Consider the following 27,356-nt stretch of genomic DNA (forward strand, 5'->3'; position numbering starts at 1 on the left):
GGGAGAGCCCGCGCCCACACGGGCACCCGCGGCCGCGTCGGGCCCCGCGTGCGAGCGCCCCCCGGGCCAGGGGAGGGGCGCCAGGCCGCTCCGTCCAGCCAGGCGCAAGCTCCTCCCGGCGGGCGTGCGGGCGGGCGCCCCCCGACAGCCGCACACAAAGCCCGCTCGGCGAGCTCGGCGCTCGGCTCCTCATGCCTGTGCCGCCGCGCGCCGCCGGGCGGCCCCGGGTTGGGCGTCGGGCCGCGGCAGGCCCGGGGCGTCGAGCGCCGCGCGCATCGAACCGGCGCGGGAGGGGGAGGGGAGGGGAGCGGGGGAGGAGGGGGAGGGGGCCGGCGGGGGAGGAGGAAGAGGCCTCGCGCCGAGGAGGGAGCAATTGAATTTCAAACACAAACAAGCGCACGAGCGCGCAGCACCGCGCCGCTGCATCCGCGCCCGCCCCGTCCGAGCGGCGCGGGCGCACAGCCGTGGCCGCGCCGGAGCTGGGGCCGGGGCCCGCCATCGAGGCGGGGGCCGCGCGAGGGCCGGAGCGCAGCGGCGCCGCTACCGCCGCGCGCGCAAACTTGGGCTCACGCTTGCCGGCGCGGCGCGGAGCCCGGGGCGCCCGGAGCCCCGCCATGTCGCGCTCCAACCGGCAGAAGGAGTACAAGTGCGGGGACCTGGTGTTCGCCAAGATGAAGGGCTACCCGCACTGGCCGGCCCGGGTGAGCAGCGCGGCCCGCCGCCCCGGCCCCGGGCTGGGTTGCGTAACACCCGGAGGACGCGGGCGCCCCGCGCGAAGGGGCGCGGGCGGGGGGCGGCCGGGCCCCCACCCCGCTGCGAGCCCCCCCGCCCCCCCCCCCCGCCGGTTACATAATGGTGGGGGCGGGGGGCCCGGCGAGCGCGGCGTCAGCGCGGGGCCCCCCGAGCGCGGCGGCGTGGGGCGCGCGGCCTGGGCTGGGGCCGTCGGGAACTCCTCCCGGGCGCCCGGGGACCCCCTTAGAGACCCCTGGTGTCGTCCCTAATCGCTGCCCCCGGTCAGACCCTTCTCGGACCGAAAGGTAGCAGGAGGGTCCCAGCCCAGTGAGGAGTATGTGGAGGCGGAGTTCGCTTCTGGAAAACTTTGGTTTGGGGCGGCCGTGAGAGGTCTGAAGTTGGGAGGGTCGAGGAGTGTTTGGGGGCGGCGTGAGATGGGATCTATCTGGCTCGGAAATTATCCGCCAGAACCCTTCGCTTCGCAGCCCCACAAGTATATTCCTCCATATGCTGGCAATTCAGAGGGGGGGGCTGAGGGTGGCAGGGCCTCGGGAGGCCGGGAAGTGCCGTCCAGGCTGCCTCATCCTGGAGGTGGGGGGAGCCCCAGCTGCTGCTCCCCCCCAGATAGGATCCTCCCGCCACAACGGCCCAGTCTGCCATGTGGTTGAGTTAGCCCGCCAATATGAGGGACCCCCCCCCCCCGGGCTCCAGCACCTGGCCAGGTGGGAGGGTGGGGCCCAGAAGCCCAACCTGGTGTGTTCATCATGTTTCCCCTAAGGACTGGGTCGGCTCGAGTAAGGAGGGCGGAGGGAGGTTGCGGGGGGAGGTCGGGGGGGTCAGGGGGGGGGGGGGTGGCCTCTGGCAACTTACTTCAAAGTTGGTCTGGAGAGGCCTTTGGAGTTGGGTGCGGGTCTGACTCTGTCCCCTAGAGGTAGGACTCAGGAGAACCAAATAGGGCAGAGAGCAGAGGGTGGAGGGGGTTCTCCAGGCGAGGGGGCCAAGTGCAGAACTGCTTTTAGGTTGCTTGGGTTACTCTCCACGTGAGTCTGTTGTCTTTATCTGCGCAGACCCTGCTCTGGGCCTGGGAAGTTGCCCCAGGGCCCACTGAGGCCCGTTCCTCACTCTGTACCCTCTCCTGAGGAGCGTGCTTGATCCCATATCCCTTGAGCTCCTTGTTCCCTGAAAGTTCTAGATGTCCGGCCTCTGAGGGAATGCAGTACAGGAGAAGTGGGGCTCTCCCAGCTCCTAGGGCCTCCTGAGAGCCTGGGCCGGCGTGTGGGGGGCGGTTGGAAGCAGGGTGAGGGAGCAGCCACCAGCCTGGCGTGTGCATGGTGGATGTGGCGTGTGAACACTCGTGTACTTTACCCCGCACCTTTGATCCATCTGGCTTCTTGGCCCGGACGCCAAGGCCCTGTTGGGCAGGGCAAGAACTGAACCCAGGTCTCTACTGCTCCTACCTGCTGGGGGTGGGACAAAGTCCGAAGGCTGGCCCAGGGCCCAGGGAGGGGGTGCAGCTGGAATGTGGGTTGCAGGGAAGCCTTTCCGGATCAGGGAGGAGAGAAGAGGGAGGGGGACACAGATGGGCCCACACTGGCCCCGGTGAGGTAGAGCTTCAGGGTGAGGCAGCACTTGGGACTGGGGAAGCCCTTCCGTCTTGTCTTCACCCTGGACGTCCAGGACAGAAGGTGGGGACAGGGAGGCAGTGTCTTTGCAGTGTCTTTCTTTTGAGGCCTGGACCTTTGAGATAGAGTTAGGCTTGGGGAGGGGAGGTCAGATTGGATCGCAAGGAGGCACCACCCTTTGCCTGTGCTCCGGCTTTTATGACATCTGGGGGATGGTACACCCGAGGCTCTAAGCTCCCAGATGGGTCCCCCTTGCGTGCCAAAAGAACAGACAGATCCGAGCGTCCCATGGGGAATGCTGGGATGCTGCCTTAGCCCCTGGGGTGGCAGAGTCTGAAGGCGCCTGGCCCCTCCTGAGAGGGAGGAGGCTTGGGGGTTCTCATGGACGGCCCCACCTAATCTACTAGACAGAACCCTGAGCCATGGTGAAGGCCCCTGCTTCTGGGGAGGATGGCTGACTGGGTGAGGCTGGAACAGCTCAGTGCCTGGAGAGGCCCAGCCAGAGGGGCCACGTGGTCGGCAAGACCTGCCTGGAGTGTAGGGTGACTCCATCTTAACCTTCTCCTTTCCCTCTTCCTCCTGCTTGACTTCTTGGGGGATCTCCAAGCACTTAACAATTAAGCTCCAAGACTCAGGGATTTTTCCCTCCCAGGTTCCTTCCTCGCCTCTCTGCTTCCTGTTTCACAATCCCAGAAAACCTGAGCAGCCAGAGGGCCTCACCCAGCTTTCCTCCCTCTCCCCTCCTCCCCCCACGGCCAGGCACCACCTTCTCTTTTCTGCATCTTGGGCTTGCCACACTTTCCCGGCCCCAACTGTCTACTGCCCCAGATTTTCCGGTTCCTGGGTCAGGTCGGGCCTGGCCCTGGGTGTGGTGGTCAGAACCCTGGCTGGCACTCCGAGTGGCCTTAGCCTTCCCTGCTGCCTTCCTCCGTGTGGGCCGGCGGCCCTGGGCTCGGCTTTGGCCTGAGGCTGCTGTTGAGTCGGTGTTCAGTCCTCTCCCGTGTTCCTCACCTGGGAGCTTCAGTTCCCTTGTCAGACCTTGGGGTGGCCGTGGGCTCAGGGACGATGGCGATTCACGTGCTCGGCTCTGTGTGATGGAGCCAGGCAAATGCAGAGGGCCGGGCAGGCGTGGAGGGGCCCCGGCCTGGGAGAACTGACCTTCTGGCTTTGTGGAGTGGCTGAGAATCAGCAGAGCCCCCTCCCCGGTGGGCCAGTGGCTGGGGGGGGCGTGCGGTGGGGTCCCTGGCCCTCCTCTGGCCCCACCCTGACCCACTTAGCTTTGACTCACTTGTCTGAGTCACAGCCTGGATATAAAGGCACCGCCTGGGAGACATGTGTCTGTATTGGGGGTACAGGCCTCCCCTGAGACCTCATGTCCTCTATGTGGAGGAAGAACCGCCCTCGCTTCAAAACGCAGAAAGGACGTTTCCTTTGTAGCTTGAAGGAAGGGCTTTTTCCCCTTTTGAGGTGAGGGGCTGGGACTTGCATTAAGTGAACGGAGCACTCCTCTCCCGGCCCCTCCCCCCAGGTACCTCCAGTCAAGGGGAGGCGGGGGCGGGTGACCCTTCTGGGGTAGATGCCCATCTGCCCGGGCCCCTGGCGTCCCTCTTTCCTCCAGACCCACCCTGTATTTGGCGAGAAGTCAGCAGGGCGGGTATATCTGGTGTCTTTCTATTTTTAATTCCCATCCATTCTTTTGTTTCTCCTCCGCCCCTGAGGCTGGGCAGCTGGTGGCCTCCTGGGTCCCCTGTCACACCGTTCAGCTGCCTCTGAGTTTGCTGTCCATGGTTTCCCATGGCCCTGTGGTTGGGAGCAGCCCTGCTGGAGCTGTGCTCCTTGAGAGAACTTCCCGGCCCCTCCTTTCTGACCCTTCACTCACCCCCACCCCCTTCCTGAGCCTCAGTTTCTTCCTTTCAGCCCATGAGCCTGTTAACGCCCTGGCTCAGGTGTGGGCGCCAGGAATGCAGAGCTCAGGGTTCCCTGCTGTGCTCCAGCCCTGCCCCTTGTTTCTGGGGCTGAGATCCACGGAGAAGAGGCCTAGGCCTTTTGCTATTGTACCCAGCCTGTCTCCTGGGACCTTTAAGCCCTGGAGGCTCGCATTTTGCTTTTTGCTTGCCCCCCTCTGAGAGGAGGGTGGGGAGCTAGCTGGTCACAAGACCCAGGTGTCCGGGCCGAGGACTGACTCCTCCTCCGCCTGCACCCCAGGTCTGGCTTCCTGAGAAAGGCCTGGGCCCTCCAGCCCTGGCTGTGGTTTCTAGCACAGCCTGGGACCCAGGTGCCAGACGCCAGGCTCAGGGGGTGGGGTGTGTTTAGTGTCCCCTCCTCCCCAATCCAGAGAGAGGGCCTGGGGGGAGGGGTGGTCACATTCCTGGTTGCTGAGTGGCCCCGGGGGCGGGGTGGGTTGTCATGGCGATGGGGATCCTGTTTGTGGGGGGGAACTGCGTGCCTTTCCACCCCCTGCTCTCACACCCCAACCTCCTGGTCATGGGGAGGGCCCAGTTGGTGTTGGGCCTTCCTGGGGGGAGGGGCCGGACCTCTGTCCCAGAGGCCACAGGGCAAGGGGGGAGGGGCCCAGGAACCTGAAGACTCCATGCCTGGAGCAAGATGCCCCTCAGATTCTTGCCCAGGGCTCCACCCCCTCTCCTGGTGGGTCTCAGCGGGTTTGCAACCACCCAGCCTCTCCGTCTCCCCAGGTCCCCAGGTCAGGCGCTGCGTCCCAGTCTCTGTGTGAACCAGTGCCTTGGCCCGGCTGTCTCTGTCCTATCTGCGCCTGGGGCCCCAGGCAACATGGCCACCTGGCCTGTGTCCGGCGGGAAGCCGGGCTGCTGGGGCTGCTGCAAGTGTTGCTGGGAGTTGTAGTCCTCCCCGCCCCCCAGCTCAGCTGGGCCTGGGCTGCCCCGACCTGATCTGGGGAGGCTGCTGGGGCCACTGCCTGTCCGTTTCCCTGACCGCACACCTCTGCACCTTCCCCACCACGGCACCCTCGTCCCCCAGAACATGGGGGTGCGGGGGGTCAAGTCAGAAACCAACTCAGACCCTCACCAACTTCCCGTGTCATTTGGGGGCCCTGTTTCCTCATCTGTCAAACGAGAGTGTCTGACTACATCCACAGGCTTTCCGAGTGCTCCCCAGAGGCCGTTGGCGTTGCTTCGGAGAGGGGTGTCCGATAGGCAGCCCCTTGGCCTTCCCCCTCCACCAGAGCAGTCTGCCTTTACCTGTCTCTTAGCTTCCTTCAGCAGATCTTTCTTGTGAGCCTACTGTGTGCTAGGCCCCGAGCAGGGGCGAGGGGGGCTGGTACAGACAGGCCTGCTGTCAGATCTCGGGCAGGCGTAAGCCAGAGTCCACACAGGCAGCGTTCAGATGCTCACGCGGGTGACTGTAACTGGTGCTCTGAAGGAGAGGGGCTGAGCCTTCTGTGGGGGGCCGGCTGGGCTGGGGTGGGAGGGCTCACCGGGACCGAATGAGTGTGGGAGACCAGAGGCCAATGTGGCCAGAGCAGGGAGGGGAAGGGCAGCATATGGCTGAGGAGGAGAGCTAGGACCCGTGGGCTGGACTGCTGGCCAGGTCGTGGCCATTTAATCCTTCCCCACCCCACAACTTAAGTACCATGACACTCTCCATTTTACAGATGGGGTAACTGAGGTCAAGGACAGTTGAGTAAGTTGCCCCAGGTCATCCAAGTATGTTGGTGGCCGTGTGGGGATTCAGACCTTGATGCTCTGGAGCAGGTGATCGGGTGGGCCCTCTAGTGAGCGGAACCTGGAAGGTTTTGAGCAGAGGGAGAAATGCTCAAGGCAGCACTTGGAAGGCCCCCCCTGGCTGCCGTAGGGGTGGTAGCTTGTAGGTGGGCTGTAGTCCAGCGAGCCCGAGGGGAGAGGTGACCCTGGTTGGGCTGGGGTAATGGGCCCGCAGAACAAGTGCCGTCCCGCCTGTTGTGGAGAGGGGCCGACTCCGGGTTTCTGCTGGGCTTAATGTCTGACTTTGAACAAAGTGCTGCTGCTAAAAAGGGTTTAAACACCACCTGGGGGATCTCCCGGGTCCTTCTCAGTCTGGTTTTACACGAATGTGTCTTGGAGGTCGGCCTCGGCCCCAGATTCGTGACCTCAGGACTCCACTTACTCGCTTCCCTCATCTTGCTCCCAGATTGACGAGATGCCTGAGGCCGCCGTGAAATCCACAGCCAACAAGTACCAAGTCTTTTTTTTCGGGACCCATGAGACGTGAGTGAGGGGCTGTAGGTGGGGCAGGCCAGAGGCCGTGCTGGTGCCCCTTCCCCTGGGGCTTCGAAGCTCAGGCAGCGAGGGCTCCAGAGCACAGTCTCCCATCTCTCCCCAGGGCATTCCTGGGCCCCAAAGACCTCTTCCCGTACGAGGAGTCCAAGGAGAAGTTCGGCAAGCCCAACAAGAGGAAAGGCTTCAGTGAGGGGCTGTGGGAGATCGAGAACAACCCCACCGTCAAGGCCTCGGGCTACCAGGTGAGCAGCTGTCCACCCCAGAGACCCCCCTGGGAAGCAGCTGTGGCCACTGTCTCCGGGGCCGACAGGGCAGGGGATGCTTAGCCTTCAGGAATGGGGCTGAGAGACCAGGGTTTTCAGGGCACAAGCTCCTGGGGTGGGGGTGGGGGGCCCTGCAGGAGGGGCTGGGGTCGCGGGGGGTGGTGTGTGGTGTGGGGGGCAAGGACAGGACGGAGGCGGTAAGTGGGGACAGCCCTTTATGGGGCCTAGTGTGAGTGTAGGACTTGGCCTTAACTCTTTCCACAAAGGCTTCCAGGAGGAGGTGCTCGTGAGCCGGGCAGGATGAGGCGGGAGGGTGGGGGGCGGGGGTCGGCGGGGAAAGGGTCCCAGCTCCCTTCGGGAGAAGTTGACCCGAGGTTTTGCCTCCTGCTCCAGCCCTCCCCCCTCCTGCACAGAGCCCTGCCTGCCCGGCCAGTGGGTTTAGCCCGGGGCTAATCCGACAGAGGTGGGTCTCAAATCACTCGTGAGACTGGGCACCTGGGGGGTGGGCGGGGGCGAGGTGGGAGAAGGAAGGAGTGAGTGGCCGCGGGTGGGTCTGGGGAGGGGCCCTGCAGGCCCCGCTGATGCCACTCAGCCTCTGCCGTCTCTGCGCGCAGTCCACCCCGAAGAAGAGCTCAGTGGATGAGCCCGAGCCCGAGCCCGAAGCCACAGAGGGGGATGGCGACAGGAAGGGGAGTGCTGAGGGTAGCAGTGACGAGGAAGGGAAGCTGGTCATCGACGAGCCAGCCAAGGAGAAGAACGAGAAGGGGGCACTGAAGAGGAGAGCGGGGGATGTGCTGGAGGTAACAGAGCCGCCTGGGGCCTGGGGCGGGGTGGGGCAGCTGCTACTTCTTCAGGGACATCTTGATGTGGGGGAGACCAGCTCCTAGTCTGGGGTCCCTAGGGACCCTTCAGCTGGCAGAGGGCCGGGGAAGTGGACTGTGGGTGTGCCCGGGAAGGAGCCTCTCTGAAAGCGGGGGTCGGGCACTGCTAGGTGGCTGGTGCCCTCCTTCTCCAACCTCAGCTGGTCTTGTCTCTGCCAATCCTACTTAGGACTCCCCTAAACGTCCCAAGGAGGCAGAAGACCCCGAAGGGGAGGAGAAGGAAGTAGCCCCCTTGGAGGGTGAGAGGCCCCTCCCCATGGAGGTGGAGAAGAACAGCACCCCCTCTGAGCCCAGCTCTGGCCGGGGGCCTCCTCAGGAGGAAGAAGAGGAGGAGGAGGAGGAAGAGGCTACCAAGGAAGATGCTGAGGCCCCAGGCATCAGAGATCATGAGAGGTGAGGGAGCCCCCTGCCCTGAGGCAGCTGGGCTGGGGGGCCCAGCCACCTGTGGAGAGGAGGAGGAGGAGGTGGGCCTGCACAGAGGCAGGGTGGGCTCTCCCCGGAGACTGGCACTGGCTGGGGTGTGGCCGGCGCGAGGCCACACCAATAACCCTTCTCCCCTCCAACCCTCCCCCGCAGCCTGTAGCCACCAATGTTTCAAGAGGAGCCCCTGCCCCGTTCCTGCTGCTGTCTGGGTGCTACTGGGGAAACTGGCCATGGCCTGCAAACTGGGAACCCCTCCCCCTCTCCCCCCTGCTGTCCTCTTTCATTTATTCTCCCCACTCCAAGCCCGGCCCCTGGAGATTGACCTGGATGGGGCAGGCCACCTGGCCCTCACCTCCATGTTCCCAACACCCCTGTGATCTGAGTCAGGGCTCTGTCTTCTGCTTCATGGGCTGAGATGAGACCATTGTGTCCCTCCCTGCCTGGAGCTGTTTCTGAGGGTATCTGTTGGGGCCTGGACTGGCTGTTTCCACCTCCTGACACCTCCTCCGGCCCCCCGCCCCCCCCCCGTCCCGTCCCCCCAGCATTCTGGACCTCTGGGTTAGCTGGGATCAGAGGTAGGAGTGGAAAGGATGGAGAATAAACAGCAGGGTCGGCTTCTGGGCCTGAGAGGGGCAATCTCCAAATTGGGGAGGGGGGTGGGCAGGAGGATGGCATCTTCTTGCACTCCTGTCCCTTCCTCCCATACCTATTATCCCAGCTGCCTAGATTCAGGGAAAGTGGGACAGCTTGTGGGGGAGGGGCTCCCTTCCATGAATCCTTGATGATTAACAACACCCTTCTTTTGCTGATCCCAGGAGTTCTGGGAGTTGTAGTTGATCATCAAAAGATTGGGGCCTCCTGAGATTGGAAGGGTTGGCTTCACCCAGCTAGGGTGGGAGTGTTGAGGAGTATCTGTCCTCCCTTGATCTCTGCTCTGGGGAGACCCCCAGCTGCCCTTTCCCCTCTCCCCACGTGCTCAAGGCCAGCCTACAGTCATATATGTCACCCAGACATTAAGGAAAAGACGCATTTTTTAGGAAATGTTTTTAATAAAAGAAAACTACAAAAAAAAAATTTTAAAGACCCTATCCCTTTGTGTGCCCCCCTCCTCCTCACTCCTTCCCCACTGTGGCCCCCATTTCTGAGGTGCACTGGGAGGCTCCCCTTCTATTTGGGGTTTGATGACTTTTCTTTTTGTAGCTGGGGCTTTGGTGTTCCTTCTCGTGTCATTTCCCATTCACATCCCCCACCTGGTCTCCTCAGTGTCGTCAGCAGACCCGAAACCCACTGAGAGGACAGGGAAAGAAGTGCCCTCGCCCAGCCTCTCGCGCGGTCTCTCTGCCTCTCTCCAGTCTCCTGTGTCCCCCTCGCCCCTCTCCTTTGGGCTCTGATGAAAAATTGCTGACTGTAGCTTTGGTTGTTTAGCTATGAAAACAGTAGACAATTTCAGTTCTAGGAAAATAAAACCCGTTGATTACTAGATTGGGTCTTGACTGCTTCTTGGCGGGGGCGGGGGTCGGTGGTGAACTGGAGGGGTGGGATGGGGAACCGAGCGCAGTGGTCCCCTCTCGGATGGAGGTGGGTGGTGCCAGCCTCTCTGCTCCGGCAAAGTCGGCACGAACTGCACCCCTCAGTCCGCTCCTGCCAGCCGCGGGGGACCACAGCTCACCCCACGGTCACCCGGGAGGCCTCGGAGCGGGGGCTTGCTCGAGAAGGGGGGAGCGACGCTGCTGCCACGGGTCAGAGCTAGGGGTGCCCGCCACCGGTAAGTGGTGGGGAAGGGCCGGGAGGCTGGCAGCGTCGGGTCCTCCCACGACCCCGAGTTGCGTGGAGGGGCCGGAGCAGGTCACCTCCCGTGCCTCCCCTCCCAGAGCTGACATTTTGTGACAAGCTCATCGACTTGCCTTGGAAGGGCCCACGTTTCACCCCTTCCTGCAGAAGCCCTAGGGCAGTTTCTTAATCTGCCCTGGCCTCCTACTGCAGACTGGGGCGCGCGGGGAAAGGACCGGCCGCAGCCCAGCCTGGAAACGGAGGCCCTCTGCGACGAATATGAAGCTGCAATCCCCTAGAAAATGGAGCCCTCCTCTCTGGAAACTACAATTCCCAGCGGCCCCCACAGCGCGCGTGAGGGAACGTGCCGTGCGCTGAAGCTTAGCCCTCCCTGCCTTCAACTCCCAACGTGCCTCTCGGTGTTCTTACGCTTCCTGATTTCCTACCCGACCAAATTTCCTGTTTCCGGCTCGCTTCGTAGCGGCGGACTACAACTTCCAGCTTGCAGAGCGAGGTTGGTTTGAGCGTCCGCTCTGCATTTGGACTACATTTCCCAGAAAGCCGAGGGCCCGGAGGGGAGGGAGGACGGCGCGCTCAGGGCGCAGGTGCGGGCGGCGCGGCTACGCGGCGGGAAGCGGAGTTGAGCGTGTGGTACCGGTGACCTCGCTGGGCTCGCCCGGGACCCGGGGCCGGGAAGGGCCTTCGTTTGCCCCGGCCGTGGCTCAGTCGGCTGCTTGGAGCGGGTGGGTGTTGAAGACTGCTGGAGCCCGCCGCGCAAGCCCCCCGAGGACAGCCCCCTCCAGGGTGTGCAGGAGAGGAGGGCAGGGTCCAGGGGGCTGGCTTCCGGGGTCTCCTCCCGGAGCTGCAAACCGAGAGTGGCTGAGGCCAGGACCTCTCGCAGCGATCCGGCGGGTTTCCTCGTCTGCGGAACCGACCCTGTGGTCCTTGCACCTGTCAGCTTCCTTCCCAGGGCGGCGGCGGCGGTGAGGTTCCCCGCATTCGGTCTGTCACGGAGCTGTGCTCCCAAGCGTGTGTTGGATCTGCATGCGAACATTGAGGCCGAGGTTAACTGAGGAGAGCGTTAGGCGTTGTCTTTTTCATATTGAGAAGTATATGACCGACGGTTCAGATAAACCAGTTCCGATTTGTTTTTTTCCCCCCAATGCGCATAGGTGGAAAAGATGGAAAGGAACCGCGCCCCCAAACAGTTCCCTCGCCCCAAACAAGTCCTGGGGCTCTTTCCTTGGCATAAATATTTAAGTCTGTGCCGGAATATATATATTTTTAATTTGCCTAAACGACATAATACCATTCACGTTATTCTGTACTTTGCTTTGTTAAAACATTGAAAGTAAAACTGTGAGGTCTTAAGGATGATGAAACAAGCTCACACGTTCAGTTGCCCTGGGTCACAGAGTAAGGTGGTGAGCATGGAGGGGCACGCAGTTCTCTGACCCCGGCAGCTCTTTGTGCCATGAGAGTGCACTTGATTTTTAATCTTCTTTTTCAAAAGATTTTATTTTCAAAAAATAAATATTTTATTTATTTGACACAGAGAGAGAGTGCACAAGCAGGGGGAATGGCAGGGAGAGGGAGAAGCAAGTTTCCTGCTGAGCAGGGAGCCCGATGCTCCATCCTGGGACCCTGAGACCATGACCTGAGCGGAAGGCAGACGCTTCACCCACTGAGCTACCCAGGCGCCCCAAGAGTGCACTTCATTTGTATTTTGAAGTTAGACTCAGTTCTTAGCTATAAGATTAACGATCCCTGCTCCATCCTTTCCCCCTCCCCCCTTTTAAAAAAGATTTATGTGTTTATTAGAGCGAGAATGGGCACCGAGGGAGAAAGAGAGAAAATCCCTCCCCGCTGAGTGTGGAGTCAAATGCAGGGCTCAGTCTTATAGCCCTGAGACCATGACCTGAACCGAAATCAAGAGTCAGACGCTTAACTGACTGCCACCCAGGTGCCCCCTCCATCCCTTTCCTTTAGTGCATGATGCAAGAAAGCCGCGTGGTGCCTGGCAGGTAGCAAGTGCTCGATAAGGAAGCGCATACTATTTTTGCCTCAGTTCTCTCATCATCAGCCCACTGACTTAGTCCATCATCCAAAATTGGGAGGCTTCCAGTACATACTTAGTTGGGAAATCCAGGACTCCGTAATCCTAGAGTCTGGCTCTGGGGCCTTTTCCTCTAGAAAAGAAGCTGTCTTAGGGAGGAGAAATGTTTATTTCCCGAATGAGTTTAGGAATTGGAAGTGGTGTAGGGACATTTTAATCCCATTTTTTTTTTCTACGTTTCGCCTTATAACTGCCTGTCCCTTGGCCTTGTGCCACGGGTTTGTTCCCCTTACCTGTGTTTCCTATGCTGCTGTTTGGGCGAGTATCTAATAACTGTTACTGAGTATCTACTGTGTGCCAAGCCCTGCTTGGATCTGCTGGACTCAGGTGAACTAGATGGCATGGTCCCTGGCCTTGGGGAACTTTTTGCACTTTGAAGTCAGATACATGTGGGTTTGAATGTCAGTTCTCACATAGTAGCTTTATGACCATGGGCAAGTCACTGAACCTCACTAAGTCCTTCCTCATCTTAAAGTGAAGATAACATCTTGCAGGGATTCAATGAGATGAATTTAGCAATGGCCTGAGTATAAAAAAATATTCCTTCTTTGCCCACTTGTTTCTGTCTATTCTGTTTTTGTTTTTTAATCTTTTTTCTTTTTTAACAATAGGCTCCACACCCAATGCGGGGCTTGAACTCAGGACCCTGAGATTAAGAGTCACATGTTCTCCCGACTGAGCCGGCCTAGAGCCCCTCTATCCATCTACTTCAGAGCTGACTAGGAAGGGTTCTGGATCTTCCCTGGCCAGGGGACTTCTCCCGGCCTCCAGCCATGCGTCTCTCTGCCCTGCTGGCTTTGGCTTCCAAGGTCACTCTGCCCCGAGACTACCGCTATGGGATGAGCCGCCCAGGCTCTCTTGCAGACAGGAGGAAGAACCCTCCAGGGACCAGGCGGCGCCGGGTGGCTGTGGAACCCATCTCTGACGAAGAGTGGCATCTGTTCTGTGGGGACACGGTGAGAGCCTCGGGTGGGACGGAGTGGCGGGCGGGCTCCCAGGCAAGGATCCCCCCGTCCCTGACCCACGTCTTCCTGCAGGTGGAGATCCTCGAAGGCAAGGATGCTGGGAAGCAAGGCAAAGTGGTTCAAGTCATCCGGCAGCGCAACTGGGTGGTCCTGGAGGGACTGAATACAGTGAGTGGAGAGAGATGGGCCTTCTCAGGAAGCTGTCCCGTCACTCTGCACGGAGAGCAGCCCGGGGAGGGAGGAGACGAGCCGCAGGGGCAGTGACGCAGCTGACGGCTCTGCTGTCCCCTGGGGCTGAATGCGACCACCTCTCTTTTGGACAGCACTACCGCTATGTTGGCAGGACCGGGGAGTACCGGGGAACCATGATCCCTAGCGAAGCGCCCTTGCTCCACAACCAGGTCAAACTTGTGGACCCCGTGGACAGGCAAGCACACGGGGCCCCGGGCAGAGGGTTTCCCATCCTGAGCATCTGCACAGGTGTTGAGCACATTTATACAAAAGGAATGGTGGGTTGCAGGCTCTGGAAGTTGAGAGGGGCCATCACATGAGCCCCTCTAGGTCACCCCAGTACAGACGGAACAGCGACAAGATGGTAACTTTAATGTTTTCAGCCACTGACTTCTTTGGACCAAACGCAGCAGGAAGACCTGGTTCCCATGCTGGGTTTCTCTCTTCCATCCGCTAGGAAACCCACTGAGGTGGAATGGAGATTCACGGAGGCAGGAGAGCGGGTACGTGTCTCCTCAAGATCAGGAAGAATTATCCCTAAACCTGATTTTCCCAGAGCTGATGGCATCGTCCCTGAAACATGGACCGGTGAGGCAGGCTGAGGGGCAGGAAGGTGGGCTGGGGATGGTAGGAGTGGGAGTGAGGGGTGTTAGGAAGCCCTCCCGCCCGTCTTCTTTCCTCTGGTTCAACAGATGGTCCCAAAGACACCTCGGTGGAAGATGCTCTAGAAAGAACCTATGTGCCCCGTTTAAAGACACTGGAGGAAGAGGTGATGGAGGCCATGGGGATCCAGGAGACTCGGAGACACAAGAAGGTCTACTGGTATTGAACCTGGGGGAGCAGCCTCTCCCCTCCTTGTCTTCACCTTGAAGGCCAGGGCTACCTCTTCTCCAGACCCCAATAAAGAGCCACGAGTCTTCCCGTGTGCAGCTGTTGTCTTCCGGTAGACGGGCACACCTGACCCCGGCGCACCGTTTCTGGGATTGAAGGAAGGGGCACCTGCCCTCACGTACTGACGGAGCCTGGATGGCAGTTCGCCAGCCTCCCCCGGGGCAGGGCCTGCAGGTGCTGGGAGGGAGGCCCGTGAGTAATGGGGTGTTACCCGCTGGGGGGGGGGTAGGGGTGGGGGTGTGAGGCCCAGCTGCGGTACCTATGCAGCGTCTTAGCAGGGGAGGCTGCGCATCCGTCCTTCTCTACACTGGTAATGGCAGGGAAATGGAGATTTCACTGATTTAATAAATTAAAAATAAATTTTACATCATATCACATTAACACATGGAGGGAGAAATGAGGGTTCCAGGGATAGGGACTGGTGGTTCTCTGGGTGAGTGCGGTGCCCGGGTGGTCTCAGATGGGGTTTGTCAGCTGTGTTCAGTCTCCAGAAGAGAGAAGGCTTCACCCAGGGGCCTCTTTGTAGCCACCAGAACCAGGTTTCTGGGGGAGAGCTCAGGACTAAAGATGGGCAGGAGTTCAGCATGGAAGCCTAGGAGAAAGGCAGGGCTACTCAAAAAGAAACAGATACTCTCAGCCACTCCCTGCCCGGTCTGTGGGGACAGCCCTGTTCCCCATGGGGGAGGCCTCAGGGTGTCTAAGGAGACCCAGTTCTCCACCAGGAATGGGGTGCCCACTGTAGGTTCTCGATGCCCGGGGTTCTGGCTTAAAATGCAGCCCAGGGATGGGAGTCCGATTCAGTAGGAATCTGCACTGACCTGGCTCCCGCCCCACAGCTGACTGGCTGGAGAATCACCGCAGGGAAGAACCCAGGCTGCCTGGCAGCTGTGGGGCTGGGGGCCTGGAGGAGGAGCCTCAGAACTCCAGCCCCACCCACCCAGGGTCCCGCGGGTAGGCCACCCTCACCCTGCTCCTGAAGGTGCAGCAGCCGGTCCAGCAGAATCAGCGTCTCCACTAGGGGGGCGAGAAGCAGGGCCAGGCTGAAGAAGGCCACCACTCGGTTCTCCTGGGCCTGGTGGGCCCGAAGGGCAGCCAGGTTCAGTGGCAGCTGGGGGTCCAGCCCCACCCGCTGGAGCCCCCGCTGCACGTATCTGCGGGGTCAGCCACAGACAGCACTCAGGTTGGTTTCAGGCGCCCGCACCGCCCACTCAGAACCGTCCATTGCTAATTCCATTGCAACTTTGCTTCACGTGCTACCCTAGGATGCATTTTCAACATTTTTCTGGCTGTGAGCTGTCTGTCCAATCGCAAATTAACCGCAAAATTTATTTTCAGCCAGATCTGTCCAATTATTTTGCTGTATTTTCAGCATTTAAAAAAACTTGGTAGTGCCCAGATAGAATGACATCTCCCTTCTAAAGAAATTTTGAGAAGCTGCCCCGAGACTTCAACATCAACCCCCTGGGCACATTTAGAACTTCGCTAGGATAAGCCAACAAGTGAGGCTGAGGGGGAAATCAGGCGGTGAAGCCCCCTCTCCCCCCCCCGCCTCCCCCAGCCTCACTCTTCAATCTTGAGCTCGTGGACCCTGGGGATCCCCTGCACGCCGGGCCGCCGAAGCTCGGGCCGGGCCCCCCGGATGACAGTCTCCAGCGCCGCGCGGTAGCAGTGGGTGCGGAGGCCAGGGCCCGCTTTCTGCAGCCGCTTGGCGTACTCCTCCAGGGCGTGGCAGGCTCCCTCCCGAAGCCGGTAGGGCAGCTCGCAGCCTGGCAGCCCGGCCACCCACTGACTCAGCGGGTAGCCGCCAGGGTCACTGAGCTTCATGTAGCAGCAGCCCACCGAGGCCAGCGCCACCACCTCGGGGCAGGAGAAGTGCCTCAGCAGGGCGACGCTCAGGTCCCCGCACGCATGGAGCCCAGTCAGCAGCAAGCGGGCCCCGCTCTGGGGCAGGGTCTCCAGCGGAAGCAGCAGCTCCTGGCATAGGGCCGTGGGCTCCACCCACCTAACCACGTGGTGTGGCGAGTGGCGAGGGCCCGCGTGGACCGCCTGTGGAGGCAGGACGGAACAAAGGCAAGTGGGAAGTCTGTCTGCTGTCCCCGTGCCACCTCAGGTCACAGGACAGGACGTGTCCTCTGCCTTCCTTCCCAAGGAGGGGGAGAAGCTGGGGACCAGGACAGCTGGGCCTTGAATCAGGAGATGGGCTGAGCCCTGGGGCCCCTCATGGGGAGTGCCTTTAGGATGTGAGGAGGCTCTGGTGAAAGGGGGCCCTCGGGCAAGGGGCAGCAGGATTAGAGACGACACCATCTCAATCCCAGAAACTAAAGAGTGGGTCCAGCCTCGGTGCCCCATTCCAGCCAACTGGACCCCGCCCGCAGGGAAAACCGGCCTACCTGTGGGTGCCTCTTCTCCTCCTTCTCCAGAGCCTGCAGGAGCTCCTGGTCCCAGCGCTGGGCTCTCTCCACCAGTCTCTGATCCCCTTCAATGCTCTTCACCATCAGCCCCAGCCCCAGGGACATGAATCGGGAGAGATGGCCCTGGAGTCACGAGAGGGAGGACAGAGACAGCCCTGTTCAGTGCCCCCTCTGCTGTCAGCCTCCCACCATCAGGAAGTGGCCCAGGCCCCCAGATGGCTTATCTGCCAACTTCCACCACTCCTCAGCACCTGCTTCCCGGGGCCTGTGGCCTCGTAACCTGCCTCCCGCTTTCTATCCCCGCAATTCAAAAAAAGGAACCCCAAACCCCAGAATGTCAGGGGTCTGACTCACCTGGCCTGAACCTATATCCACAACCTGGGTGCAGCCTGTGAGGTCACTCAGCTTCTTCACCAACTACAAGAGAAGGGACAAAGCTCTCCTGGCTACTGGCTGTTGGCTCCCAGAGCAAACACCCACAGTGAGGGTGGAGGAGCTGCAGGTGGTGGGAGGAGGATGGCGAGGGGGGACCACGGGGGAGACAGGACGTATGGAAACCAAGAGGGAGGGTGCTGACCCCAGGCTCAGGCTCCTCTCCTCGCCCCTCTCAGCACGAACAAGGAGAGGAGCCCCCACCGTGAAGCCCAGAGCAGATGGTGGAGGTGGAAAACGGGAAGAAGAAAGTGATTCGGACACAGCTACCAACCAACCCGTCAAAAGGACGAACACACACACAAAAAGCCGCAGCATCGAGATATGGTTATCGTATGCCTGGCGAGGCTGGTCCTGCAGGTGACAGAAGGTGCTCACATCCTGGTAACCCACAGCGCCTGCTCCCAGACACCACCCGAACGCCAGCCATCTCACCTCTCCCAGCCTCCGGATCTCGTGCTGCTTCTTGGGCCTGACGTGTTTCCGGAACGGAGCTGTCAGGCGGGAGCTCTGGCTGGGGTTCTCCAGGAACTCGGAGGGGGTTTGAAACCCAGGTGTCCGGGTAAAGGCCAGGGCACAGGCTGTGGACTTCAGGGCCAGCAGAGAGAGTGGCCACACCGACCTGTACCTGGGACAGGCCAGCCCGGGACCCCAGTGAATAGCTCCACTGCATCCTGACCGCACCAGTTTGCAACCCAGGAAGCCCGGGGGAGACTGTGAGCCTGAGTCCCCCAGCCCGGGGCCCCTTGCCCGTACCTGACCACCTCCCCTTCCCCGGGCATCCCCAGCAGCTGTGTGGACAGCTGGGGCGGGTCCAGTCCGTCCAGCGCTTCCTGCCATGAGCCAGGGAGTGTGCCCCACAGGTCGTCTGTGAAGAATTCCTGCAGGAGCAGGGGAGAAGCAGTCTGGCCACTGCCCTCCCCACTCCTCCCTGCCCATCCCAGCCACAGCTCTCTGAAGCTGGGCTCCAGCCCCCGCCCTCGGGGCCCAGGCGGCATCCTGGACACGCCTCTCCTTGCAGCACTTCCCCTGCCCGCTGCTCTGCGTGTTCTCTCCACGCAACGGCGCCTTCGCCTGGGCGTGCCCAAAAGCGTAGTAACTGGCCTGTCATATCAGCACGTTGCCATTTAACACTCTACCATTATGTGCACCGGACACTTTACGTGCCAGACACTGTATGTGACAGAATGCGTTTTTATTCATGCGTTTGTTCATCACCCACTCTGGAGCTCTGGCCACGCGCCAAGCTCTAGTCTAGGCGCAGAGGATACAACGAACCAGATAGACAAGATTCTTGTTCTCACAAAGTTTACATAAAAAAGATAATTTCAGGTAACATCAAATGCCACATAGACACTAAAACCCTGACGAAACAGTAACACGGTGGAGTTTGAGAGAGTGCTACTTCGAGGGCGCAACAGGGAAGACTTGTCTGAGGGGCCGGCTCTTGAGCTGAGACGTGAACGACAAACACACAACAGCAGATAAGAAAGGCCAGGCGGTACTTGCCGGAGGGGGGCAGCTGTGGCAATGCGGGGGTCAGAGTACAAACTGCCAGTTATAACATAAATAGATCACAGAGATGTACAGCAGAGTGACTACAGCTAATAATACTGTATTGCGTATTTGAAAGTTGCCAAGCATAGATCTTAAAAGTTTTCATCCAAAAAAGGGGAGAGGGGCACCTGGTGGCTCAGTCGGTTAAGTGTCTGCCTTCGGCTCAGGTCATGATCCCAGGGTCCTGGGATCAAACCCCGCATCAGGCTCCCTGCTCAGCGGGGAGCCTGCTTCTCCCTTTCACTCTCCCTCTGTGCTCCCTTCCCACCAATAAATAAATAAAGTCTTAAAAAATTTCAGGTAATAGCAAACACTTATAAAATACTTTAACATGCCAGGCGCTGTCCAAAACATTTTCCACGTATTAATGCATTTAATCTTCAAACAACCCTATGAGATAAGTACTAGCTTACCTCCCATTTTACAGATAAGGAGATTGACACACAGCAATTCAGTAACTTGTCCAAGTCAAAAAGCTAGTAAGTAGCAAAGCTGGGATCTGAAACCAACTCCACTCTAGTTCTTGCTCCTAACCACTCTGTTCTACTGCCTTCCGGTGGAGGAAGACATTCCAGGCACACTAGTAAGTGCAAAGGCCCAGGTGCCCGCCATGTTTGTAGAACAGAAATCAGGTCAGTATAGGTTTGGAGAGGGAATGTGGGAGAACCAAAGTGATGGCCTTCACGAGGCAGCAGGGGACGGATCATGCAGCGCTTTCTAGGTAACGGTAAAGACTTAAGATTTCATCAAAGCACCCAGGAAGCAAGGCAGTGTCTTGATCAGATTTACCTTTTTTTTTTAAAGATTTTATTTGTAAGAGACAGAGAGTGAGCACAAGCAGAGGGAGCGGCAGGCAGAGGGAGAAGTAGGCTCCCCACTGAGCGAGGAACCCGATGTGGGACTCCATCCCAGGACCCTGGGATCACGACCTCAGCCGCTTAACCAACTGAGCCACCAAGGCGTCCCTTACCTTTTTTTTTTAAGTAAACTCTACACCCAACGTGAGGCTCAAACTTACTACTCTACCACCGACCCAGCCAGGCGCCCCTCATCAGATTTACGTTTTAAAGAGATCAATCAGGCTGCTTTATGAAGAAATGGTTATGGAGAAGTAGACACACAGATCAGTTAGGAAGTGGTCCAGGAGCGAGAGGATGGTGGCTTCGCCCTGGGGGGTAGCAATGGAGATGGAAACAAACGGGTGAATTTGGTATCTATTCTGCAGGTAGAGCTGAGGGAAGGGCTGGAGTGTACATCAATGAAGGAGGGAGCTGAATCAAGGATGCTTCTGGGTGTGGGGGCTGAACGAGTCATCATACATCATCTTATTCCCCACCGTGAGCCTCCAGACAGGGGTCACTACTACAGCTGAGAAACCCGGGCCAGGAGGAGTTTCTTTAAACGCCCAAGGCTGACCCCGTAAGGGAGGCAGTCAGTCTGACTCCAAAGCTCTAACAGCCCATTACACTGTTGAACCGGGGATTTGGCCCAAGCTTGGGTGAATTCTGGAACACCTCGCGTGTTCCTCGGAGAGCTCAACGTAGCCGCGGCACGGCTCAATCGTCCACGCATTTTACTTTGGACGTGGGCAGGTGAGAGAAACCACCCGGAGCTCAGGAATATTACAACGTATGGCAACCGACAAGCAAAGGGGCGGGGGGATGGCCCCTTTCCTGCACAGACGCATCGAGGAGCGGGCAGAAGCCACCTCTCCGGATTCTGCGCCTGCCGCGCGCACCCAGCCCACCGCACCCCCGTGGCCTCACGATGATGTAGGCGTCCAGGATGGAGCGGTAGCGCGCCAGCACACGGGTGAGGTTCACAGCCAGCTGCTTCCTCTGCTCCAGAGAGAGGCCGCGCGCGGAGACGCCCGGCATCCTGGGCGGCAGCGGCGGCGGCGGCAACGAGAGCGCGCTGCGCCGGGAGGGAGCCCCCTGGGCTCCCGCACCCCGACGCCCCTTCCCCGGCCGGCTGGGGCGGAAGACGGGACGCCCCCCCTGACGTCACAGGTCGCGACGCGGCGCGGCGTGGGCGCACACGTGGGGCGGGGCGCCGCGCAGTACGTCACAGAGGCGTGCCCCGGCGCCGAGGCCCGCCCCTCCCCGCGCAGTTCCCTCCTCCCCCGGAAGTGAGGCCGGTCCCGCGTGCGGCGTTTCTCGCGGGGCGCGGCCTCCCCACCTTCGAGTTGTACCTCCACGGGGCTAGAGGGGCCGGGGAGCGCATCCCGCCCCCGCCGCCCCCCACGCCGCCGCCGCCGCCGCCGCCGCTGCCGCTGCTCACGCACTCGGAGTCCCTGGCCTCGCTCCCGGAGGCGGGGGCGCTGCGGGCTCGCGCACGCCGGCCCCCGGCGCGGTCCAATCCGCGCGCCTGCCGGCCCGGGCCTCGCCGGCGCGCGCCGACTTCCGCATCCGGCTCCGGGCGCTTCCGTTCTTAGCGGGGCCCGCTGGGAGGTAGGTGTGGGCGCGAGGGGCGCTCTCCGTGGCGGGGACCCCCCTCTCACCTCGGCGTACTCGCCGAGGTAGGCGGCCCCCAGCCTCGGTTCCCCGGCGGGTATGTGTTGTCAGAGGGCCTGTCTCGGGAGCAGGGCTGGGGTGAGATGCTTGCGGAGGGTCCCCCCGGCCTGGAGCCGAGGGAGCCGCGCGGGGGGTGCCAGGGTAATCCAGAGGCCCTGGGGGCCGGCCCCGCACTGCCGGCGAGCACACTTAGACCTCCCCGCCCCGGGCGGATGATGGAGCTCCCCTGTTGTGGCTTTCCAGGCTCAGAGTTCGAGCTGGTTCGCCCTACAGCCCACTCAGTTTCCGAATGAGACTGAGCTCGGGAGAGGGCACGTGACCCTTGTGAAGACCGTACAGCTGATGAATTGTGGGGTCGCGGCGGAATCCAGGCTTCCTGGCTCAGACAGTGCTCCTAACATCATTTCGCATTACAGATTCATTCCCACTCTGGGCGGTCGCTCTGATGTCTTTCCAACCTTAAGCCTCATGAAGATGGGTCTTACTGTTTACCAGGCCTGCGGGTTCGGTTATCAGGATCACTTTCTTCCCCAGGGTGTACTCCAGATCTCCAGATGTCGGCCTGTGGGGTTCAACAGAGGATGAGTCCTCTGTCTTTCTGTCATCAGTAAGCCACTCTTCCCACCTGCTCTCCTGCCATCCACTGTCCTCATGTCTACCTTACTCCTCAATCTGGATTTTGGTGAACCTCCCCCCAAAAAAGCATTTGAGGGGAATGCCAAGCACCGCAAATTTGTCAGGAAGCGGCGGCTCTTGGAACGGAGAGGCTTTCTGAATAAGAAGAACCAACCCCCAAGCAAGGTGCCTAAGCTGCACTCAGAACCTCCAAAGAAAGGGGAGACTTCTAGCGTGGATGGCACTTGGAAGGTCTCTCCCCTTCCAAAAAAGAAGATCGTTGCCTCCAGCAATGGACCAGAGCAGTCCCTGGACAAGAAGGCTGCAGTGCCGTGGCTGACCCCTGCCCCTGCACGGAAGGCCGGGTCTGTAGTGGCTAAGGTGGATTTGCTGGGGGAGTTCCAGAGTGCCCTTCCAAAGATTAGGAGCCACCCAACTCGCCCCCACAAGAAGGGCCCCCAGAAGAACCCTACTCAGAAGAATGCCCCACAGAGCTTCTCCCAGTCTCATTCAGACAATAAATGTTCCGGAGCATCCCTGAAGACGCCAAGGAAGATGGTGGCCATTGACTGTGAGATGGTGGGCACAGGACCCAAGGGGCACGTCAGTTCCCTGGCCCGATGTAGCATTGTCAACTACCACGGAGACGTGCTTTATGATGAGTACGTTCTTCCCCCCTGCCACATCGTGGACTACCGGACCAGATGGAGTGGCATCCGGAAGCAGCACATGGTGAATGCTACCCCCTTCAAGATCGCCCGGAGCCAGGTGAGAGGCATGGGGTGCGCTGGAGGCAGCGAGGTGCAGATCATTTCTCAGCAAGCGAGGTCACCCTAGGAAGGCGCCGAGGGATCCTGGAGGAGGAAGGGAGGGGGGTGGACTGCCAGATGAAGGGGGCTTCCTGCTGAGGTAGGGCGTGGTGAGAGTCCAGGAAGTTGGTTAGCTGCTGTGATGAACTGGGTTAGCTGAGACCTACCTGAGCTCCCAAAACGAATTCTCATCTGGGGAACTGGGAATCCACACAGAAATAACAGCCACTGAGGGGCAGAGCAGCAGGCATGAATGGCGAGGGAAAGGGCTCAATCTGGGAACACCTTATGGCTGGAGTTTGGGGTTGAGCCCAGAGAGGTGGAGAGGGTTCCCAAGCAAGTGTGGCAAGCTTGGGACGTGGTGGCAGGAGCAGGGTGATGTGTATACCTGGGACAGATGGCCTGAAGTGGAGGGGATAAAAGACAGGGCTGTCGTGTCAGGGTTCTCACCTCGCTCACTGAGCACACCTCCTCATGGTGGGCCCGTGCTGGACGCTGGCCCCTGGGAGCACCACAGAGGGACAGGGAAAGGGGGGTGAACCTGGGAGGCGCAGGGAGGAGGTGGAGAGGGAGCTGGCTGGTCTTGGGAGGCCTCCAGAGGGCGCCCGTGGTCCGCGTCTGTCACTTCAACTCCACATTCTCTGTTCTCTCTGGACACGCTCTGTTCCACGAATTGTGTTCGTGCCCTGACAGTTGGAGGTGAAGGGGCTGGATTTTAGAAAACTTGAGAGGAAGGGCTGCAGATTCTGTGCCCCGGGGAACCGCTGAGCAGGGCTTGGGAGAGGCAGAAGGTGGGATGGGTCTGAGATCTCGAATCCGCTCAGCTCCAAGGAGAGCTGTGTGTTGACTGAACGCGCAGTGAAGGTGTTGGTGGACGGTAAGTGGCAGTTGCGGTCAGGAGCACGCAGGTACCTAGTTGATTGGACTCCCATTGGGTTTTCATCATAAAGCGCTTTCCCGGTGCCCACGCTTGGGTGTGAGACTAGGGGGATGTTCAGATGGGTCTGGCTCCTTCTGGGGGCTCCTGTTGGCTATGCACCGATCATAGGACTGTTGCTCTTGTTCATAACCTGTTTGGAGCCCATTTGGGGAACGGCCTTCAGAGCTCATGGCATATTCTCTGGTTGTTCTCTCGCTTTAAGATCCTGAAATGGTGAGAGGTTACTTGGTCTCAAGACCAGTATGAATAAGGTTTCTGAACAGCTGGTGAGTAGAGCAGTGGGGCTGACTTTCCCGGCTGCTTGACCGCTTCTCTTTGTAGCCTGAGTCTACAAGTGATTCTTAAGCTTTTGTAGCTTGTAGGCCTTTTCAGAGTCTGATGGAAACCATAGACCCCTCCCCCCAAAAAACCCATATATGTTAACTGTTTGTGTACGACGTGGGGCTTCTCTTACCTCTCTGGAGCCCATCTTTGACTACATTTGTCCAAGCCTTGTGTCTAAGGCCAGCACGTGGGAATGGCTGGAGAAGTTCGCGTAGCAAGCCAGAACTGAACTGGATAGTTTAGCGAACGTCTCACAAGTGACTGTGATTTGGGACTGAGGCAAATTGATCGGTCATTGGGGTGGAAATTAACGAGAAGATAAGGAACCACTGGTTAAGTCCAAATTGGGTTACAGCCACTTTCAGCTCGGGGAGTGGAGATGGCCCTCAGATGGAAGAAAGCTTGTGGGAGAGGATGAGGTAGGTGAGCACATGGTGAAGAGAGTCTAGAAGGACCAGTGGCCGCGCTGGGCTTCTGGGACACAGGGACTCCACCTGCACCACCGGCCGCCTCACCACCGCGTCCCCTGCTCCCGTTCCAGATCTTGAAGATCCTCACAGGGAAGATAGTGGTGGGCCATGCCATCCACAATGACTTCAAAGCCCTGCAGTACTTCCACCCCAAGTCCCTCACCCGCGACACCTCCCATATACCCCCTCTCAACCGGAAGGCCAACTGCCCGGAGAATGCCACCATGTCCCTGAAGACTCTCACCAAGAAACTTCTGAACCGGGACATCCAGGTAGTGTCTCCCCAGATGCTGCCAGGCCCCCGGCTCCGACCCGGGCGGGGGGCTCCTTGCTGCCTCGCTGCAGACTCTAGCCCCAGAATTGCTCTGGACGGAGATGCAGGCGGTGCTCTGATGGGAAGAGCCTTAGACAAAGGGCCCAGTAGTTTCTCCATTTGTAGTAGGTTAATGGTTCCTGTTCTCTGCCTCGCGGAGCATCCCAGGGGCTGCTTGGGAGAGGGAACAGTCTTCAAGTGCATGCAGAACCCGAGCTGGGAAAAGGAGAAAGCACATCGTGGTGCCCTGAGAGTCCGCAGAGTGGGCGCCTGGGCCTCTTGCGACACGTTTGCACCGGGAGGAGGGCGGCCTGCCTGGCAGGAGGGCGGGCGCACGTTATGTCGAGAGTGGTTGTGCAAGTGGGGAAGCTGCCAGACTCGAGGCCTGTCAGTGATCTGGAACGTTGTGTTGCAGAGCGCAGAACAGACCGGGGCGGACAGGAACCCAGGAGTAGACCCGCCCGAGAGTTGTAGCTTTGCAGGCAGTAACTCAGCAGCGTGTCGGGGGGCCGGCGGGGAGCCAGTCGGGAAGGAAAGAAATGGTCTCTTGTGGCTTCACGCTCTTCTCTTCCTCCTGCGTTCAGGTCGGGAAAAGTGGACACTCCTCCGTGGAAGACGCTCAGGCCACCATGGAACTGTACAAGTTGGTTGAAGTCGAGTGGGAACAGCAGCTGGCCCAGAACCCCCCGAAAGACTAGCGGCAGCGGGGGACGTGGGGAGGCAGAGGCGCGCCGCATGCAGGAGAGCCGGCCGTGGACCGTGGGGGAGATGGAGGCTCCGCCCCAGGCTCAATAGTCATTGAAGTTTCACCTCAGGTGTTGTGTCGTGTGTCTGGTTAAGTGTTCCGAGGAAGGAGGAAGCCTCCGCGTCAGAAGCAGCCCTACACTGTTTACCTCTTACACGGTGCTAAGCACAGGTCCCAGGGTGCGGGGCTCCCGCGGGCCTTCGGACCTTCACGGGGCACCCTGGGCAGTGTAGTTTCCCAAGCGGCATTATCCCCAGGAGGCCACAGGTCCCATTGTATGCCTTTTGTTCTCAAGTAATTAGCAGCACCCTCTTTCGCTCTCCAAAGTACCCTGGTTGGATGACAGCATATCCCAGACTCAGCTTTTGGCTCAGAGTCTCCACCTAGTCTGTGGCGGCCTGTCGCCCATCCTTCCCACCTTGACCTCCAGAGGATCCATCCCGGGGGAGGTTCAGTTCCCCTTCGGGTTACAAGGCAGTAGAGGTAACAGCGTGACTTGGAAATCAACTTTTCTGGTTTAGGAAAGCAGTCTCTCTCGTAAAGTAATAGAGATTCCCCCTTGGTAGGTTAAAAAAGAATTTTAAGAGTTTTCATGGTTTTTAGTGTTTTACTTTGTTAAACCAAATCTCTAAAGACTGAAATTATTCCCTCGATAAATGTTTGTAACGGAAGAACAATTGTGCGCTCCTGTTGTTGTTGTTTGAACTTTACGTTAAAAAGCTTTGTCATGAGGAGGGGCGTCTGGCTGGCTCAAGGAGAGCATGCACCTCTTGATCTCGGGAGTTGTGAGTTCAAGCCCCATGCTGGATATAGAGCTTACTTGGGGGAAAAAAAAAATCTTGTCATGAGGGGTCTTATGGGGCTGTGATTGTGTGAGGGGTTCCTGGATCTCTGTGGACCCCCGTTGCTAGGAGTCATCGAGAAGCACTGACCACGCCTTTGCGTGCAGCCCACGCGCTCTGCTGCCTTGTCCTCATCCCTGCCACAAACCGAGCACACCTAAAATGATGCCCCAGAACACGCAGACACCACACGGAGGGTATGTGACCAGCAGCGTGATTCAGAGTGGGCATGTGGGAGGGACGGGGTGAGGGAGGGAAGGGTGCTTGGTGACGCCAGCCTGGTCGGTCCTGCCGGCTCTTCTCGGTGGCACGCACCCTCATCTTGGGAGGGTGAGTCACAGGTCTGACCTTGCGTCTGGCATCACTGTGCACGCTGTGTCTTGAGAGAATGCAGCCTCCGCGTCCACACCGGGACTTGTGCCCCTGGAGCGGGGTAGGGCATGGTGAGAGTCCACGGCAGCTGGTCGCAGGGAGCCTCGGCAGCTGGTCGCAGGGAGGTTCCTGCAGCCAGACCGGACCTCGGCCGTGGCCTTGCGCTCCTGTCCTGCGCTCGGGATCTGCTTGCACAGGCAGCTGCCGGGCCTTGAGCAAGTTGGTTCCTGCTGAGCCTGATGTGAGGAATGCCCATGACACTTCGGAGAGGTGCCAGACGCCCTCACACACCTCTAGGTGGGAATAATCCAGGAGGGCCGCACCCAGAACAGGGAATACACGTGAAAGCAAGGCTGAGTTATGTTGTAATCAGTAAACTGGGAGATAGCTGGGAAAATCTCATTCGAGGTCAGCTTTGAGGGTGCGTCTTGGTAACTAGTCAATGGCTCTGATGCCCCCCCTTTACCCCCCCCCCACACCCATGTCCGGAAAGGCACCTGGTCTTGGTGCAGGGCCAGAAGGAGTGGGCTTCTGCTCAACAGGCAAAACCTGGGGGCCCAGAGGACCTTGCAACCATTTCCTCACCTTTGCCTCTCATCACACGTCCTGGTTAGAGCCCAGCTCGCCCTGCAAGGCTGCCTGGGGCCCCTTCTACTCAAGTTCCCTTCCTTTTTTTTTTTAAGATTTTATTTATTTATTTGACAGAGAGTGAGGCAGGGAGAGAGGGAACACAAGCAGGGGGAGCAGCAGAGGGAGAAGCAGTCCTCCCGCGGAGTAGGGAGCCTGATGCGGGGCTCGATCCCAGGACCCTGGGATCATGACCCGAGCTGAAGGCAGACGCTTAACGACTGAGCCACGCAGGCGCCACCTGAAGTCCCCTTCCTTTT

At 59.6% G+C, this 27,356-nt stretch overlaps 4 protein-coding genes across 15 annotated transcripts; 3 read left to right on the plus strand and 1 right to left on the minus strand.

Moving 5' to 3' along the window:
* The first annotated feature begins 362 nt into the window (after positions 1-362).
* Positions 363-9,627, plus strand: HDGF (heparin binding growth factor). Of its 4 annotated transcripts, none has more exons than XM_032398386.1 (6): positions 363-701; positions 6,498-6,574; positions 6,690-6,828; positions 7,464-7,649; positions 7,900-8,123; positions 8,307-9,627. In XM_032398386.1, exons 1-6 carry the CDS (start codon positions 615-617, stop codon positions 8,311-8,313), a joined length of 720 nt encoding a protein of 239 aa, XP_032254277.1. In that variant the 5' UTR covers positions 363-614; the 3' UTR covers positions 8,314-9,627. The 4 variants fall into 4 exon arrangements, with proteins under 4 accessions (XP_032254277.1, XP_032254276.1, XP_032254278.1 ...); XM_032398385.1 differs by having other exon boundaries at positions 9,417-9,627; XM_032398387.1 differs by lacking the exon at positions 363-701 and adding an exon at positions 893-1,037 and having other exon boundaries at positions 9,417-9,627.
* An 861-nt stretch (positions 9,628-10,488) lies between these two features.
* Positions 10,489-14,416, plus strand: MRPL24 (mitochondrial ribosomal protein L24). 2 transcript variants are annotated; one of them, XM_032398358.1, is made up of 6 exons: positions 10,489-10,666; positions 12,651-12,995; positions 13,077-13,172; positions 13,328-13,431; positions 13,693-13,823; positions 13,928-14,416. In XM_032398358.1, exons 2-6 carry the CDS (start codon positions 12,813-12,815, stop codon positions 14,062-14,064), a joined length of 651 nt encoding a protein of 216 aa, XP_032254249.1. In that variant the 5' UTR covers positions 10,489-10,666; positions 12,651-12,812; the 3' UTR covers positions 14,065-14,416. The 2 variants fall into 2 exon arrangements, with proteins under 2 accessions (XP_032254249.1, XP_032254250.1); XM_032398359.1 differs by having other exon boundaries at positions 10,508-10,906.
* Positions 14,417-14,451: 35 nt separating this feature from the next.
* Positions 14,452-20,716, minus strand: RRNAD1 (ribosomal RNA adenine dimethylase domain containing 1). 6 transcript variants are annotated; one of them, XM_032398353.1, is made up of 9 exons: positions 20,293-20,375; positions 19,588-19,694; positions 17,726-17,850; positions 17,405-17,557; positions 16,892-16,954; positions 16,517-16,660; positions 15,691-16,172; positions 15,093-15,277; positions 14,452-14,718 (listed from the first exon to the last, which is right to left on the minus strand). In XM_032398353.1, the coding sequence occupies exons 3-9, from the start codon at positions 17,807-17,809 to the stop codon at positions 14,597-14,599; spliced, it is 1,233 nt and encodes a 410-aa protein (XP_032254244.1). In that variant the 5' UTR covers positions 17,810-17,850; positions 19,588-19,694; positions 20,293-20,375; the 3' UTR covers positions 14,452-14,596. The 6 variants fall into 6 exon arrangements, with proteins under 6 accessions (XP_032254244.1, XP_032254247.1, XP_032254243.1 ...); XM_032398356.1 differs by having other exon boundaries at positions 17,405-17,597; XM_032398352.1 differs by lacking the exon at positions 19,588-19,694 and having other exon boundaries at positions 17,405-17,591; positions 20,293-20,716.
* Positions 20,717-20,888: 172 nt separating this feature from the next.
* ISG20L2 (interferon stimulated exonuclease gene 20 like 2) lies at positions 20,889-27,128 on the plus strand. Of its 3 annotated transcripts, none has more exons than XM_032398396.1 (4): positions 20,889-20,976; positions 21,456-22,422; positions 24,269-24,469; positions 25,095-27,128. In XM_032398396.1, the coding sequence occupies exons 2-4, from the start codon at positions 21,691-21,693 to the stop codon at positions 25,206-25,208; spliced, it is 1,047 nt and encodes a 348-aa protein (XP_032254287.1). In that variant the 5' UTR covers positions 20,889-20,976; positions 21,456-21,690; the 3' UTR covers positions 25,209-27,128. The 3 variants fall into 3 exon arrangements, with proteins under 3 accessions (XP_032254287.1, XP_032254288.1, XP_032254289.1); XM_032398397.1 differs by having other exon boundaries at positions 20,903-20,976; positions 21,574-22,422; XM_032398398.1 differs by lacking the exon at positions 24,269-24,469 and having other exon boundaries at positions 20,952-22,422.
* The last annotated feature ends 228 nt before the right edge of the window (positions 27,129-27,356 follow it).

Source organism: Phoca vitulina, unplaced genomic scaffold (assembly GCF_004348235.1).
Source record: "Phoca vitulina isolate PV1807 unplaced genomic scaffold, GSC_HSeal_1.0 scaffold115, whole genome shotgun sequence".
Lineage (NCBI taxonomy): Eukaryota > Metazoa > Chordata > Mammalia > Carnivora > Phocidae > Phoca > Phoca vitulina.